We start from the raw sequence: 18,208 nt of genomic DNA on the forward strand, positions 1-18,208 counted from the left end.
GGAAAATCATAAGGATAATTTATAAGGCATTCTGAACTTATTTTTAAAAAGCTTCAATTTTACCCTTTGGGGAAGATGTGGTCTTGAAACAAATGAGCTACTTCTGGAATGAGTGCTAGGTATGATGAACGTGAAATGAATGGATTTCCTTTGTTTGGATCATATCCTATGAAACACCAGCATGTTTCCACATCCACGTGCTATAGTGTAACTGGAATGGCACAAGGGAACTTGAAAGGATTTTTAAAGTTAGGCAAAAATATGGGAACCCTACCTACAGATCAGAAAGACTGGAACCAGGTTTTTATCTTTCCTAGACAGTCATCATACAGTGAAAGCAAGGAACAAGGAAGTGGGCAATTCCTGGAAATGAAGGTTCAGGTCTACTGAGTTGTTTTCTTTTTAATTTTCATTGTTCATTTATTTATTTATATTTTTATTTGGGTACTAGGGATTGAACTCAGGGGCACTCGACCACTCAGCCACATCCCCAGCCCTATTTTGTATTTTTTTTAGAGACAGGGTCTCACTGAATTGCTTAGCGCCTCACTTTTGCTGAGGCTGGCTTTGAACTCATGATCCTCCTGCCTCAGTTTCTGAGCTGCTAGGATCACAGGCATGTGCCATCGTGCCTGGCTGTTTGTTTGTTTTTTAAACAGTATGAGTAGTAAGTTATAAGCAATTATGTCCTAAGTATTTTTGACTAATGATGAGGAAATAAGTATCTAAAACTGGCTTACACTATGGCCAGGCCAAAGTTAAAAAACAACCAACCTTCCAAAGTCAACTCCAACTGGTGCCACCATCATCAAAAAGCACTTTCACAAAGGCTGACTGGGTTTCCCTAAGGACCTTGGGGCAGGAGCCAATGTCTCTGGAGGCTGAGAGGTGATCCTGGGTGTATGTAATAGGGCAGCTTTCACACTCTAATGCACACAATAATCTTTTGATTATTTTGTAATCCAAGAGTCTTAACCTTAAAAATTCTGAATCACTAGGCCCAAGCCAAGGCCTGGTTTTTATTCTTTCAAGAAGCATTCACTGTAAGTTTGAGGACCATCATTTGGGGAGTATGGGTCTACAGTGTCCATATGAGGGGCCCAGGTCCTAAAGCTAAATACTTAAGCCTTTTGCCATTAGAGAATTATAAGATAACAGAACTGGAAGGGCTCAGAGATCATCTGGCCTGAACTTTTCATAGTTAGTGGACAGCAGGACTGAGAGGTTTCACGGTACAGGGCCCTTCCTGCATAACTCTCTCTGTGGCTCAGCACAGTGGCTCACAGTCAGACCTGTAATCAAGTCCTGGCTCTGCCATTTGGGATCATGCATCTTGGAAAGTTACTGGTCACTTTGAACCTCATTTTCCTTATCTGGGGTGATTGTGGGAGTCATGTGAGCTGGTGCAAGCAAAGTACTTCAGGGAAGTGACTTATACCAAGTTGGTGTGCATGATTTCCAGATTTTTCCAGGTAGGTAATGTATAGTGGCCGCAGAAGTTTAAGGTTGGTGAAGATTAGCTATACCTCTACTACTGTGCCAGCAGGCTTTAATGAAAGAAAGTTGCCCCCCTACCCCACCATCCACGTATCTTTTAACTCAACGTGTATTACCATCCAAGTGCAAAATTAGTCAATGCAAATTATCCTGTAAACTGGCAGTCCCAGCCCTGTCCTTTTTGGGTGCCTGACAGCACCATGCATGAGAGGTCTCTCAAAGCCCCCACATTGCTACATTCCAGTGCAGGATTGGTGCTCCTTTCAGTCAGCCTCAGGCAACCACAGATCCTCCTCCCCTCAGCTGCACACAAAACCCAGGAGGGATCAAGCCTTCAGTACATCCCTAAGGATTTCGTTTGCAAGCAATGGAATTTGCTAGATTCTCCGAGCAAGTGGGAAGTGTTTCTAAAGTTTTTAGGCAGTCTGCATACCAATGAGAACCCACTTATTACATTTATCATGCAAAGTAGCATGTCAGTACTTTCACCAATCAAAACCTATTTCTGAATTCAATATGCTAATTAGTAAAGTCTCTAGTTGTTAGACAGATAGACAACAAAAGTATTTGTTGTTGCTGCCCTTGGAGTATTTCCTTTCTGATAAACAGTAGCTGAACACTCCAGTGAGATTTTTCCATGAGAGCAACTGGCTGTCCCTGGTGCTGAAGTCTGAACGAACTAGTACATGCAAAACTGCCACTGTCAACACAAAAGTATTTTTAAAGAAAATTACTTCCTGTAACAAGTACTTGGTGCAATGTTGGCCTGTGAAGTACCCACTTGAAGTTTGCTGTTATTGTTACTATGACTGAAAACATACTGAATAGAGCAACAAAAGGTATAGAAACTCTCTTATATAAGTTGAATAAAATAATAATCTAAAGAAAAGCAATCTTACATTATTTAACTCAAGAATTACTCTAAGACATAATTTAGCTCTGATTTTCTAAATCAGAACTACGGATGGAGTCAGGTGACAAAGGGACAGCTGGAGTCAGAGTCTAATGGTAACTCTCAGGAAGGGGATGAAATCTCACTAAGAAAGGTTTAAACTATATTTTTTATACTTGAGATTATGACCTATTAGTGAGTTGCAAAATCAATTCTGGATCACATTATAAAATGCGTTCCTAAGTGTAGGTTGTGGTTTAAAACATTTGACAGCCCTTGGTCTAGAAGGAGAGTGGGAGAAGTATATAGTACCAGGCTTTGGTCTTTTAGTAAGCATCTGGAATATCATTAAGATGAATGATATGTGAGGGCCAGGCTGGGAGCTTTCAAATTAGTTTTATCTTAAGTTCACACTTGGGATCCTAGACCTAGAACCTTGGGTTTTCCTTAATTTCGATCACAAAACCTAAATATGCTAGCAATGAATTTCAGACATCAAATTCAGTCAAAAATCCAAAATAAAATAGCCCAGAAACTTCTCAGGGACATAAGTGCATACTTTGTTTGAGAAATTATACATCTCCCTTTCTTTATTGACTCAGAAAATAGCATATGATAACAGATGCTCCTTAACTTTTCTTTAGCATGGTGGTAAAATCTATGGGGCTCATGATTTCAATGGCATCTTTAAAAACTTGTCAAATGGCAGAGATCCCCACACTGCTTTTCCTTTTAGAATTGATACTACAGGCGAACTGCAGGATAGGAATATTATTTATGGACTACCCTCCACAGATTCTATTTTCTGTCATTAGTCTGAATTTCCATTTCTACTTTAACAGCATATTGTCAAACAGCACTGTGGCTCTTACTTTTTGAGACTGGAGTGCAGACAGTGTAGTCTCATGAAAAGTAAGGCTGGCTCACAAAGACCCACTTTAAATAGCATATAACCTTTTTTTTTAATAAAGTAAATATAAGGAACATGTGCCAGTTCATGATTGGGTCACATGGAAATACATGTTCATGGGAATAACTACAGATGGTTAAGTATTTTAAAATGTCTTAGAAGCAACAGTGTGTTCAGAACCAATTTTCCTTTCTGAGCAATTAATAAAACAATTCAAACCCATGTCAAGATCTCACACTTAAAATACCCAGAACCAGCACAGCATTCTTTGGTTCTCAAAATGCTTTCATACCCTACAACCATGTACAGTTCTGGAAGTTAAGAGGACTGGAATCTACTCTTTCTTCATTACATGATCTGAGGTAAGTTTTTTAACATTTTTCTATGCTTTCAATTCTTCATATGCAAGATAATTATTGATTTGCTAATAATTCAAGATTGTTTAGGTACAGAGGTTAAGTGTTTTCAAAAAACTACTCTGCAACTGTGGAGTAGATTGATTATGTGTCAACAGAATCCCAGATAAGTTTGGTGGAAAAGAAGTGCAAACTTTCAATTTCAATGGTATTTCAATTCCATTTCCTCTTGGGAAGATGATCCAAATGTTATTAAATGATACTTCTGGCCCAGGTTGTAGGTCATCCTTTAACATTCCTGAAAAACTTCCACTTGAAACCAAAAAGAAGATTCCCTTAAGATTTTGTCTCTCAAGCGACTCTTTGGAGAGTGCGGGTATGTTTTGACCTATTCAGGAAGCAGCAGCAGCCATATTTCCTTTCCTGTAATACTATTTCCAGAACTATTTTTTTCAAGAGTTCCGGTCCTCTGCACACAGAGAAATTGTTATTTCATAGGGCAGAAATATCAGCCACAGATTCGCAGAAACTTAACCCTGGAAGCAGTCTCAAGTGTCATTTTGCCCATCTTCTCACCATACAGATGGGGAAATGAGGTCAACAGCAGTTACGTGGTTTGTTCCAGCTCTTGGTGAGGGGATAGGAACTGGAATACAGACTAGAATCAGGTATATGTACTTTCCAGTCTTGCCTGAATCCTATGTTTACCAAAATGCTACGTGCTTTTAGCAAATGCAGTTTCTTATCACAGTTCAGCTGTGTGACTGTGACCACAGACCCATAATGAAATATTAACATGAGGAACAGCAGCCTTAATTTGCCTTTGTACACATGTCTAGAAAAGCCAGGACAACGGAATGTGGAGGCACATGCCTGCAATCCTAGCAACTCAGTAGGCTGAAGCAGGAAGATTGCAAATTTAAGACTAGCCTGGGCAATTTTGCAAGACTGTGTTTCAAAATAAAATATTTTAAAAAGTTAAAAAAAAAAAGAGAGAGAGAGAGAGAGAGAGAGAGAGAGAGAGAGAGAGAGAGAGAGAGAGGGCTGGGGCTGTAGCTCAGTAGCAGAGAGCACCCTGGGTTTTACCCCTAGCACTGGGAGTGGGTGGGACATGTATTGGGCATTTAGTAAATCTCATGATACTTGAATTTAAATTTAAAGTCAGCATATGCTGACTTTAGAAATGCATTTGCATACAAGAAAAAACTGGCAATTGACTGTCAATAGTCTTACGTACTTTCATTTTGCTATTTAAAAACATTAAAAACTAACATAAACATATAACATAAACTTAAGAACCTCCAATATCCTGAAATAGTCTCTTTCTAGGTGTAGTAAGAAAAATTTCTACATATATTGAAACTCTAAATAAGCAAAATGATTTGAAAAAAATAAGTAGAACACCAATTCCATGGGATATCTGGGATCTAATTTCTTTCTCGATGCAATCTATTGACTGTGCACGGAGCCATTCTTAACCAGGGTGCAAGCTGTTCTTCCATCTCTACCATGTATAGTATCTTCTTGCTACTGTACAAATATCACCATCAAACTAGAGAAAAATTTGGGAGAGTTCATGGCTTCTATGGCAACCCACAGCAAGCGATGCTGTCTTGACAAAATATAAAATCACCTCCCACCCCAAGTCGAAACTACAGGAGTGCAGCAAACAAGCCCCGTAGTATTGTTTTAGATGAAGCACAGCGATAGCTCTGCACCTCCTTCAGGCCTCCTCTTTCTTACTGAACGAACTCCAGGGAATGGCATGATGTCAGGCTTTCCAGATGGATTATGTGAAGCCATAGCTCAATGTCATTTTCAATAGGAAGCCTCATAATTAAAGGTCAAATAGTCACTTCATCTGCAATCAATCAATAGAAAAAGTACTAATACGAAGAACTAATCAATCAATGGCAAATGCACTAATAAAAGCAATGAATCAAATTCAGCATGTGTGTAGATGTGAGTACGTGGAAGGGATTGGGACAGGGCAGAAGTAAGAACAATAAAGTAAACTGAAGGTGTGTGTACAAGAGAATATTCAGAAAGCTTCTCAAGCAAGAGTTTTCATCTTTGGATAATTAGTTACATGGGTACCACTTAGCCTACAATGATTTATTTTTAAATATAAATACTGGATATAATAAATGATATTTTATAAGTTTCCTTCATGTATTCTATTTGAGAAGTATGTGTGTATATATGTGTATATGTAGATATAAAATTACTAGTAGAAATACCGTGGCAGTGATTGCAGAATGGAAAGGTGTACTTTTAAAGTGCACAGAAGCTTCGTTGTAATCTGTTGTATTTCACCTTTGTATGAGATTTGAGAGGAAAAAAAGCACTGAGTGATATTACTTGAAAATTCCCCCTACTTTTGGGAATATAAAGTTTTCACACTTAATGTGATGTTCTTACAATTCCATGCAAATAAGAATTTCCATTAGGATAATTATCAGCCTGGGGATCAGGTCAATCCTCTGTACCAGTGACATCAGGTTCCCAGTAAAGGAAAGCAGGCATTGGATCTTGTGAAAAAGGACATGGTAAAATTATAGGGCTTAACAAGCATTTTCTAGCAACTGCATCCAAATATCCATTGATATAAGTGGAAATAAGGTCATCTCTCTGAGACAAGGGGAACAACAAAGAGGCCATTTTTCACAAATGCTACCAAGGAGACTACAGGAGGGAAACCAGGTGTGATCAAAGTACAACAGGATAATCAAGCTGAAAATAAAATTCCCTAATCTCACTGTTAAGGAAACTGAGATCGGATCATTTAGGTCTTATAGTTCAAGATACCTTAAATCTGTCACACTACAAAGAAACCCAGGATTTATACTCCATGGTTACAGATACCACACTGGTTTACTGGAGCATAATATTGGAAGATCTAAATATCTATTTCATGGGAGAGCACTGTAAAATCAAACAACAGTCTGAGTTCACCCAACTCTTTTTAGCAAAAAAAAACACTTCTGATCTGGTTTCAGAGCACCTATCTGCTTGTCTGCAAATGAGATTTTAGAAATTATAAGGAGGAAAAGAGCACAGCTTTGGGATTAAGGAAAATGAAAAGACAAAAAAGAAAAAAAATGGCTTGAATGGATAGGTATTGTTCTCATAGTAAAAAAAGAAAACTGATCACACTGAGGTATGCATCTTGGGTATGCTTCCAGCCCTCTGCTCAACACAGCCAGCGATAGCAAAGAAAAGCATCATGGAGAAACTCCCCGTCACCCACTTTCGTTTTCCTGTCAAAAGCAAATCCCTGGGAGGGAGTCAGGATTAACACCTTTTGCAGAAATGCAGAAATGCACTGGACAGTCATGGTGCAGTGGGTGCTCCGAGGACCCAAATGATGCCAAGACTCTGCACCACCTCTGGGCTCCCTAGCTTTGTATAAGTTCCTTAGTTTTTGGAAAACCTGCAACACCAGACATGGCAGTCACAATAACACAATGAGGAAGTATGGGGTGAGTTCTTCAAGGTCCTTAAAGGGTTAGTTCAATTTCTAAAACATTTTCCAAACTTGGTAAGTCTGATAAAGATTCTATTAGGTAAATACATTTAGGATTAATAAAAAAAATTATGAAATTTCTTTACTTTTTAGTTTACAGTTGGACTTTCTTTAATGTAATGATGTCATGGTTCTTCATTTTCTTAAGTGAGTCACAGGTCAAAATGCAGAGGAATTTTTAATATGAGTTTTTGCCACAAAATGCCTACCACCCCAAGGAATTTGTGTATGATGTATATTTCAATAAAGCTTCTGATTACTTAATGACTTTTAATGACTAAAAACACAGATTCTGGATGTCTAAGAGGTTATTGGAATTACTGCACTAAATTGGATAAAGTTAAGCAGAAAATAGCACTTTTCTTCTTAATCTGTTTTTGTCCATTAAATAAATACTTATTTCACTCTTAGTACTAATTTGATTGAGTTAATATTAGATAACTATATTGTTTTTCTTTATAGAAAACAACAAAATTTCAAAATGAATTTCAAGCTGATGTCAATACTGAATTAAGGGAATAACACTTTTCCTATCTTGCTTTGTGCTCCCAATAAAGAAGTTAACATTTTCCAGGGGCAACTCTGGAATCTTTGAAAGGGAAGTTTTTGCAATTCCCATTTCAGAAACAGTCCCAGCAGACTCCTAACCCACCCTGGTTCTAATGTTAACATTCTACAATATCATCTTTTATGAGAATTAACACACGATCACAAATGAAACTAAATCTGGTAGTATTAAATTTAGGCCTTCAGAGATTGGTTGATCAAATGACAGTATCTCAGAATATGGCTTATCTTCACTTCATTATCACTCTTGATGTGAGAGTGCACACTACCTCATTCCATTTAATTTGAAGAGTCCTGTGAGTTTTAAAATCATAAGATGCAACTCTAGGAAGGTAATATATGGTTTTAGCTCTAAGAATCACTTACCTAACGTGAGGGATTTGTGTGTAGAACAGAAAATGATAGCCACCGTGTCTGCTGGGGTGAAACCCGAATTATTCCTAGGGGCAAGAAAAAGGTTTTGTTTTAAAAAATATTTGCATAAAAATGACTATTTAAAACCTCCTAAATCAAATGTAGTACCTACCTTCAGGTTGACATCCCTCGAACTCTCCTGATGAAAATAACTCTAGACTAAAATAATATAGAAGGTTCTAATTTTTTTTTAAGAGAACCACTTCTGAGACACTTATCCACTGAAAGGAAAATAGCTTTAATAACATGTGGTGGGGTCACCTAAGATCACATGTGTAACTAGCTGGTGGTACAGGACTTTATGAAAACAATGTAGCAAGGACTTCTTCTAGATAAGTCTTTAGATTACCACTTGGCATCACCCAGCAGCTTGGAAGAATCAATGTATCTGAAAATGCTTCTCTCTAAGAGAATATATCCTAGTGGCAGCAAACATACACATTTAACATCATGTGTTGGTAAAAACAAAAAATTATCGTTTCTGAGCAGGTGTGGGGGGATTAGGCACTTCTCAAAGATCTTTGTATGTGTATAAGCCCAAAAGGTAGGTGATACCACATCCCTGTTTACAGATGAAAAAACTGAGGCACAGAAAAGGCACACCACTTTTTCAGGGCCTAGTGCTAGTGAGTGACAGAATTGGGATTTAAGCTGAGTGTGGCTCATGTGCCTGTGCTCTTAACTACTATGTCCTACTAGCGTTATATAATTGGTTAAGCACAAAAAACAAATTTCACTTGTCAAAACTGATTGAATGTTATCAGGAACCAGTGCTGGGGGTTAAATATCATAATCAAATTTCCTATGCTAGCATGTAAGGTTTAGAGAACCACATGCCAAAATGGTTAGACATGTGATCATCATTATTATTATACCCTTATATTTCAGAACTCTTCCCTCCTGGAGAGTCAGGCTTTGAATGCTATAATGAGTTTATTTATTTGTTTATAAACGATCTCACTTCACATTTTCTTTGTTATATGCTCACAGGAGCAAAGAAGAGTCCTCTGCTCTCCATCATTCCATGTGCAGGTATGAAGAGAATATTTAAATGGCATTTGAGCTCCTCTCCTCTGAGAACACATGCACGTTTCTGGAACCAAACTTCCTTCCAGCTCTTTCTTGACATTTGACTGAAGTTTGGTATCTTGCCTCAGTTGAGGAGTCCCTGCAGATAAGTACCTCCTGAGGAACATAAGACTGCTTTTGGTTTTCACACTGACTGCTGTTCCTGCTGGGATACACTCCTACTTTTGAAACATTGTGCTACATGACTGATACATTTCTTTGCCCTTTATTCACCATGGCAGGCCTAAAGGGGAAGGACCTTGTAAGTTCTGCAAATGAATGGACTGAGAGATAAAAGTGGAACAAACACACTTTATAACATAGAAGAAGCGGGGCCGTATATGTGGGTGGGGGGGAACTGCCATGGAAAGGGTCACCTCTAGCTTGGCAGGGAGTGAGAGATGCTGATGGAGGACACAGAGAATCTTCTAGAAGGCAGAGGGTGGTGAAATTACAGTACTCGAGTGCAGGGGACTGTTGCAAAGAGCAGATTCTTCAGCTACCTTGTGACCAGGAGGAGTGTGGAGTTGGTAAGATGGGATGAGGGGAGCCAGTAAGGAATTTGGGACAGTTTTTATCTCAAGATAAAAAAATAAAAAGTGCTGGGGATGTGGCTCAGTGGTTAAGCACATCTGGGTTCAATCCCTAGCACCCACAAAATAAGACAAAACAAAACAAGACAAAAGTAACCACCCAGCAGAGTGTAAGACTGAAGTTGGCGAAATGTCAATACCTGCCTCTTAGTACCACTGTGCAGATGAACACCAATATTTGTTAAGAATCTGACACATTAAAAGTATTTAATAATGCTGATTGCTATTTTTATTTTATATTGCTTGGAGAGAGGAGGAATTAAAAGAGACATAAGAAACTTTGAACATATAGGACTGAGAGGAGCATTAAGTTAAGGTTTTAATGGAAGAGGGGCCTAGTGGGGTTTGGGGAGCAGGTCAAGATTCGATATTGAAGGGTGCTGGTGTATAGAAATGAGAAGGAGCTGTGTTTTTAAGAGATCTGGCAAAGAAGAAAAGGATCTTGCGAGATATGAACACAAGTATATACAGAAAGTAAAGATACAGCAGAGAGAACTAGCTGATGAATCCAGTTCCCCAAAGAGGGCCTAAGAGACAAGGCAGGAGGGGTGAGCTGGAGAATGAAGTTTCCTACTCTCTGAGCTGAAGGTAAAAGTAGACAAATTAGGTAAAAATAGAGGAAGGAGGGAGGGAAAGGGAAGGTGCTAGGGAGTGAAAGGGAACAAATTAGGTTAAGTGCATGTATGAATATGTTACAATGAAACGCATTTTTATGTATAATTATAATGCATCAAATTTTTTTTTTTTTTAATATGGAAAGTGGTCAGGTAGAGAATGGGAAAGCTGAGGCAACTTCTGTCTAAGCTTTTACTTTCTTTATAGAATGAAAGGCATTTCACAACTCTATAGTGAGTGTGAGGTATATCAAGGTCTGGGAACTGAAGAAATTAGAAAAGCTTGAAACAGGCAGATTGGAGCATAGGACATACAGTCAATTCACAATGAATAAGAAACTTCTGCGCAGGGCCAGTGCCCACCTGTGGCTGTAGAACAGGCAGCACAGGCAGGAGGCCTAGTCTGGGATGTTTCCCAGAAGAGAGCCGGTGCTGGTAACACTAAGACCTTCGAGTCTTTGGCTGCCCTTATTTATAACTAATTGTTACACATCTTGGTCTTTTTCTGGGGAGGCTGACAGCACGCTTGTTCTTCTGTGAACTTCATTCTGATTCATATTCACTTCTGTCCAGATCACTGCACATTTCCAGTGTGTCAAAGTCTCTGGCCAAGGAGGTTCTGGCCTGGCACTGGCTGCCACTCACTACAGCAGCACTTATCTGTGGGAGATTTGCGAAGGAGGATCACTTGTTCAGTTTCAGGTAAGAAGACTGAGCCGAGGCCCAGGATGGGACATTTCTGGCTTATGTGAACTGAACACGGCTCTGTGATTCTGTTGACACAAACTCCCACAGTGGAAAGGGGAGGATAAGGGCGCAGTGAAATAAAACAATGCTCACGGTTTACACCATATTTCTCATTATAGGGCAGACTGCATTGCAGCTGATCAGTGCAGCTTCCAGAGCAGATGCCCAGGTGGCCCTCCATTCATAATGACAACGAGTGACCACAGCGGTGGGCCTTACTGACCACTTTTCTAAGCACTTTGCATGCAGTATTTCTTCCTTCTCAGAATAGGCTTAGAAGCTACATAATATTATTGCTTTGCTTTTTCCAAAAAGAGAACCTGAAGCAGATTCCCTAAAGTCACACAACTAGGAAGTATGCTGGTCCAAATTCTGGAGGTCAGTTTCCTACTCAGAAAGAAAAACAAAAACACAAACAAAAAACCTCCACAAAACTAAAGCAGAGTACAAGTTTAATGAACAAGAGCAGCTCTCTTGGTTAGTCATCCACTCTCTGCCATACTGTCATGGTGGCTTCATGGCATAGGTTATGCCAATACTCAAAAAGACCAAGGGTCCTGTACATTAAGTCTTGACAACCATAATCGACTCCGGTGATAACATCTCTGTTGTGTCTGCTCACATTCTTGAAAGGAGTCACATTACTATTTATTTTCTGACTCTACCTTATCTCTTTTTAATATTGATTTTCTTTTTTATCCTGTTTTCATCATTCTTTTGATCACTTTGTCTTCCCCTGAGATGTTTATTTCCTTTTCTTCCCAACTGGTCTTTTTGTTCTCTCTTGCAAAGCTTTCAATCAGTGTTTTCCACGTAATGTTTATTTTGCCTTCCTTTGCAGTACCCACAAAGGAAAACATGTCAGGTTTTACTAGCAGAATCACAGAATGTGGAGCACGAAAGGTCCCGTGGGAGAGTTCTGTCAAAACCCACTGTTTTTAGACGCAGAATTGTCCACGTGAGGTGGTTTCCTTTGTTAACCTCTGTAACAGTGTCTTGTCTTTGGTTGTTTTCAGAAGACCTCGACTGTCATGAGCTGTGTGGCACAAAACAAGTCACCCACAGCTCCAAGGCTTAGTGGCTTCATCTCCAAAATGGTAAGAAGAATGCCTCTAATAATAAAGCCTGTCCTCCTGGCCTACCTTCTCCTCCCGGGATTGTGATGTAATGCCCATTGCCACTTCTGGCTTGAAATGTGCTGAAGAAAATTTGAATACCTACAGAACTACCTGAATGTTTATTTTCCTCCTTTTCCCCTCTTAAGAGGTTATTCTTTTGTCACTATTGACTCAAGGTTTCTGTTATTATAGTTATCAGTCTACAAAATTTTCTCATATTTTTTAAAAGATTCCCAATCATTACTTTATTTTCCTAAAATTCTTCAACTTTGTCTTTGACCCGCAATTTCCCAAAGTTGCAGAAAGCTTATATCACTATGGATAGCTGGCTTATTCTCAGTTCCTAACAACTGAACAGAGAAAAGTAATATGTGATGTATTTCAATAAAGTTAGGTCAGCAAATTCACTCTTTTTTATCATTAATTTTTGATATAATATAAACTATTATGATATAATAAATATTCTACAGCAGCTGACATTTATTGAACACTTACTATATGTTAGGAATAATACTGAGGGCTTTATGTGCTTGTTAGTTAATTCTCCAGATGTTCCTAGGGTAGGTACTACCCCTGACTTCATTTTATACACAAGAAAATTGAAAAGTTACAAAGGCATTAAATAGCAAACCCAACTCTTGACTCTAGTTTTGCAGTTTTGAATTCTGACACTATTCTGAAGACAGATAAATGACTCTCAAGTCTGTTTTAAATACTCACTACAATGGTAACACATCAGGTCAGTAAATCTGAGAAATGCTAATCAGGGAAAAGGAGTGTGGCAGCAAAGTTGAATTTCCTGGGCTGGGTCTCTGCTGGTTTTACATTAAGTTTCCATCATCTGAATGCAGTAGCATGCCACACAACAGAAGACTGATTTCTGTGTTGAGATTTTTGTCTTTTGATACCCAAATTGAGTTTAGATTTATTGAACTGGTAAGAAAAAAATGAAAACACACACACACACACACACACCCATTTCATCCATTTCAAGAAGGAAAGACCTACAAGTGGGAAAGGAAAATGCAACTCAGCAAAAACCTGTAGGGTCCTGCTTCAAACCCTTGGTATCTTTCACTAACTTGTTTGTACGTGTGTATAAACCTGTAGAGTTCAGTTAAACACTCCTTACAGATTCTCTAAAGCAAACATTATGAGTTTAAGAGTAATAAAAATAGTTGAAAGCAGTGGAAAGAAGCTTGACAAATGCTTTAGGAAATGTCAAGTGGAAATGGATTTCAGTCCTGGGTGTGCTATTTACTCTATGATTTGGGGTAACTTATTAAGCAACTAAGATCTGATTTGAGGCAAATTATTCTAAGGATGGGTCTTCATCTACAGAAGAGCAAGAAAATACATAACTTTGTAGAGTTGCTATCAGACTTACGTGCACAATCCCTAGGACAGTGCCTGGTATGGAGTAGGTATCCTACATTCCTCCAATAAAATTCTTAGGAACTATGGGGTCTCTCAGTGAGAAAACAGCATAAAACCATCTTCCAAATTATGTTCCTTTGAAAAATCCTCAATTTTTAATGAACTATTCTGAGGGCTATACAACTTTTACTGTGGAATGTGTTTACAGCTGTTCCATATTCTATGTTTTATCAAAGAATTCATGTTTGCCAGTGAGTCAAGGAGGCACAAAGCATGACAGAAATTCATGGAAGGGAGAATAATGCAGAAAAGAAGGATCTCAGCTGGGTGTGGTGGTGCACATCTGTAATCCCAGCAGCTTGAGAGGCTGAAGCAGGAGGATCGATAGTTCAAAGCCAGCCTCAGCAATTTAGCAAGGCCATTAGCAACTTAGTGAGACCCTGTCTCTAAAAAAAATAATAAAAAGGGCTGGGGATGTGGCTCAGTGGTTTGGTTAAGCATCTCTGAGTTCAAATCCTGGTACAAAAAAAAAAAAAAATTTCAAAACCAAGGTTCTCATGAAAGCTCAGTCTACTGCATGCTGAAAATTGTTATTTTAAACTCAACTGTTTAATTTGACCATTTGTGATGCTTCCCTAGTCCCCCTACTTCCTTCAGTAATCCCAGGAGTGGCTGCTCCATGCTCCACCTTTTCATGGAATTTCTGCATTACCAACAGGATATCTGCATCCTATATAATTGGGCAGGATGAGTGGGTCTGATTATTAGTTCTGCCACAGGGACCAGCAAACAGCCACTGAAAGGCAAATGCCTTTTCTAAGGTGACATAACAAGCCATTCACAAAAAGAACTTTAAAATACCTCCTACTCTCAGACTTACCCAATTAAGTAACATTTTCTCTGTGACTTAATGGCTACGGGCTCTGTTCTTACTTCATAAATCACAACTTCAAGCTTGAGAACATGCTTTGAATTACTCCATCAATATGTTTTTATCGACTGTTTACAATCAGCCCAGTGCTGTGTAAGTGTTGTAAGAGCCAAGTGCCTCACGTGAGGCCTGGACCCACCCATCCATGGCCCTGACACTAACTATTTCAAGCATCATAAACAGCCTGGGTGGCTTTCCTTATGGTAACTTATGGTGGGCATCTGCAGTTCACGGGCCCTGCAGTTGGGCTCAGGTCCACCTTTCCAGTGACTATCATTACTTCTTATCTTCCTCTATGCCTGTCACCCTATCCTATTTTGTTGTTTTTGTGTGTTCATTTATGTGTTATTGCTTCCTCTCCCAAAAGAACCTCCTGTCTTCATCTCTGCTGAACAATTAGCCATTCTTTATGACTCCCAGAAGCCTGGCTCTACCATTCCCTTTGGAAGTGACTTCTTTGAATGGACCACAACTGGCTTACTGTACAGCTTAGAGGAATTTACTTGTCAGTACATATATATATTTATTTATTTTAAACATTGTTTTAGTTTTAGATAGACACAATAACTTTATTTTATTCATTTATTTTTTATGTGGTGCTGAGGATTGAACCCAGTGCCTCACACATACTAGACAAGTACATTACCACTGAGCTACAATCCCAGCCCCAGTACATATATTTAGTCTGAAAACTCATGCAGGATCAGAATCACCTCTCATTGGTGGCATTTAGTATGCTAACTTTCTCAAACCAAAGGCTTAGGTAATACCTGTTGAGTGAATAATACCAATGGAAGAAGTTGCATTTAAGGTGAACCTTTAGGAACATGAAAAATGAACTTGGACATGATGGCCAATTTGGATGTGGGGAGAGCCTAAACAAGAAATGGAAATGAGAAAGCATGGGGTTCTTCCAGGGAACAGCAAAGATTTTTACTTCAACATAAAGCTTAGGGAGCACGGACACTTGGCAATTCATGACACTGGCAATTAGACTGGAGGGTCTTGCACTTAAAAAATGAACATCATTCTGTAGGCACTGACTAGCCATAGAAGTCAAGAGAGTGATTAGCACAACTTTGAGTCACTGGAAGTAGTATAAAAAACATAAGAAAATGTGTACCTAGAAATGGAGCTACCAGTAAGATAAGCATTGGAACAGATTTGATGGAAAAGAGGCATCAAGAATTGGAGTGACAGCATTTCTTTTCCTTGTGTAAAGTTTCATTGCATCCATTATCATTGAAAACATTTTTCATCTTAGTTTTTAATTTCATAAATAGCATGTCAAGTTGTTGTATTAGAGCTTTTTTTCACTTAATTTTTCCCAAAGCTCATCTGTATCACTGCACTTCACCATAATTGCTATAGATTATTGCATTGTATTGAACTGTAACACAGTTCAGTTTTGGACTGCACTGTTTATTGGTATTGGTGTTATGCCAGAGTACATGCAATTAAGAGTACTTGGCTTTGAACTTAATGATATGTATCTTCTTTAAAATAAATAAATAAATAAATGAGAGCCTGAGGAAGAAAAGTAAATTTGGGAGCAGGATCACGACATTTACAGAAGAAATTTCGTGAAGGATTCCAGTCTGAGTAACTCTGAGGATAATAGTTTCACAACAAGTAAGTGAAGAAATCAGAGGAAATTTGGTGGGAAAAGGTAATTGCATTTTGAATATGTGGAGTCTTGTTAAGACATTCAGGGGAAGACATCTAATTGGTAGGGAACACAATAGCACCAAAACTCAAGAATAACACTGGAATGGCAGGTTTAGAGTTGAAATCATCAACATGAAGCCCACGGATCAGGCCAGAGAGTGGAGGAGGCTGTACAAGCACTCGATGTGGATAAATAGGGCAGGGTCCAGGACAGATCCTTTGACAAAGTCTACAACTCAAGGGTGGCAGAGTGAGAAACCATGGTCAGGAGACAGGAGGAAAACTAGGACAGTACGGTGGCACAGTAGCCAAAGAAGAGCATCCCCCTCCCTTAGGAGACTAACAATAAGAGATTCAAACTCACTTACCTTGTCGAAAAAACGAAGGTTAAAAGCATGAAACTCAGCTGAATAGACACTACTGAAGACAAAGAAGAAAAAAGATTCAATATAAATTAGCAATATAAAAGCAGTATCTGTAGTATATTTAATACACACATTTTATCTGAAAATTAAGGGAACTCAAACAGAAAAACAAGAGAAGAAAGCAAACAAATACACATTGCTAAATTGATAGAATCATTCTAATGACTAGGACTTAACCTGTTCTTACTGACAATATCCCCAGACACAAGCTTATGACATCCTCTACTTAAGGAAAATCTAAATCCCTCTTTGATTTAAAATTTCATCTGTTCAGTTTAGAAAAAAATAGTTTATACTGTATGTATGTATAGCAAATAACACAAATGTGGTACCATATAATATATACTTTGGAATAATTCATCTTGATTTTTAAGAACAGATTATTTGATATTAAATATTAATAACAAGTTATCTTTTGTATTAGCATAAATAGAACGAAAGATTGTTTTATGAGATGTAGAAGTTGCTGGCATTTTGTAGTCCACTGCTCTTTAAAATGAAACATTGATTTGGGTATATTTCATTAGCAAATAATGATGCAGATATTCACATGTTAACCACATAGAGAAATTATTATACATATAAAAATAATAGTATATATTATAAATCCTGCTTTTAAATCAAAATAAGGGATCTGTTCAAACTTGTAATATACAAAATTGGTGACAAAATGTTCAATCTAATATTTTAATTTAAAAGACATTAAGGCTTTTTTCGTCTAATATTGACTATTATAAATCAGTGAACGTGATGCACAAGAGATAAAAAGCAAAGGAGATTAAGATCCTAAGTGCATAACTGATGTCTTTCCAAAGAACGAATACAAATGATAAAGTCACTGAGCAAACATAAACTAAGTATTCACTTCTAATCAAATCAACACCAGAGATGACTTTAGAGAACACAGATGGCTTCACATTGCTACAGAGGGTAACCAGGGCACCCTGTCTTCCAACTTACTTATGAACAGAATGAGAACAAGGCTGAACTTATCCAGGTCAATGTGTGGGTTCGAGAACGTGTCACAGAACGTGGTGTAGATGATCATGAGGAGCACACTGCTGCTGATGGCACCAAAGGGAGGCTTCTTTCTTTCAAGCCAATCCTTGATGTATCTTCGGACAATCTGAAACACAGAGATCAACAGGTTGCCTCTTTTCAGAGATGTAGGGAGTGGAATTGGGCATCACAAAATGATTCTGACAGCAGAAAGACATAAAGGAAAGGGAATAATTTGGATGATGGCCACAGTGGATTTCAAAGCTTCCCTGCCATGCCACTCTTCTTCTGGGGAATTTAACATTTGTAGTGCAACTTCCACTGGGTGTCCATAATGAGAGTATATTTTCAACTGCATTCAAATCCATCCTTAATCATGCCAAATGCTCTTTGCTAGCTGTCACTGAGACATGCCCATTAAGCCTCCCCAAAGTTTATCTCCTCTGCCGATCCTAATGGATGTGTGTAATTATCACAGTCCCCTTTGCCTCAACAGACAATTCCAA

General features: G+C 38.4%; 1 protein-coding gene across 2 annotated transcripts in view; it reads right to left on the reverse strand.

Moving 5' to 3' along the window:
- Slc10a7 (solute carrier family 10 member 7) overlaps window positions 1–18,208 on the reverse strand; it is a 244,876-nt gene that overhangs the window by 21,952 nt on the left and 204,716 nt on the right. For both annotated transcript variants that reach the window (XM_047567467.1, XM_047567466.1), the window contains 3 exons: window positions 17,664–17,829; window positions 16,647–16,698; window positions 8,115–8,188 (listed from right to left, as the gene is read on the reverse strand). In XM_047567467.1, coding sequence (XP_047423423.1) covers window positions 8,115–8,188; window positions 16,647–16,698; window positions 17,664–17,829 — 292 coding nt within the window. The remainder of the gene's footprint in view (window positions 1–8,114; window positions 8,189–16,646; window positions 16,699–17,663; window positions 17,830–18,208) is intronic.

The sequence above is a fragment of the Sciurus carolinensis genome, chromosome 10 (assembly GCF_902686445.1).
Source record: "Sciurus carolinensis chromosome 10, mSciCar1.2, whole genome shotgun sequence".
Taxonomy (NCBI): domain Eukaryota; kingdom Metazoa; phylum Chordata; class Mammalia; order Rodentia; family Sciuridae; genus Sciurus; species Sciurus carolinensis.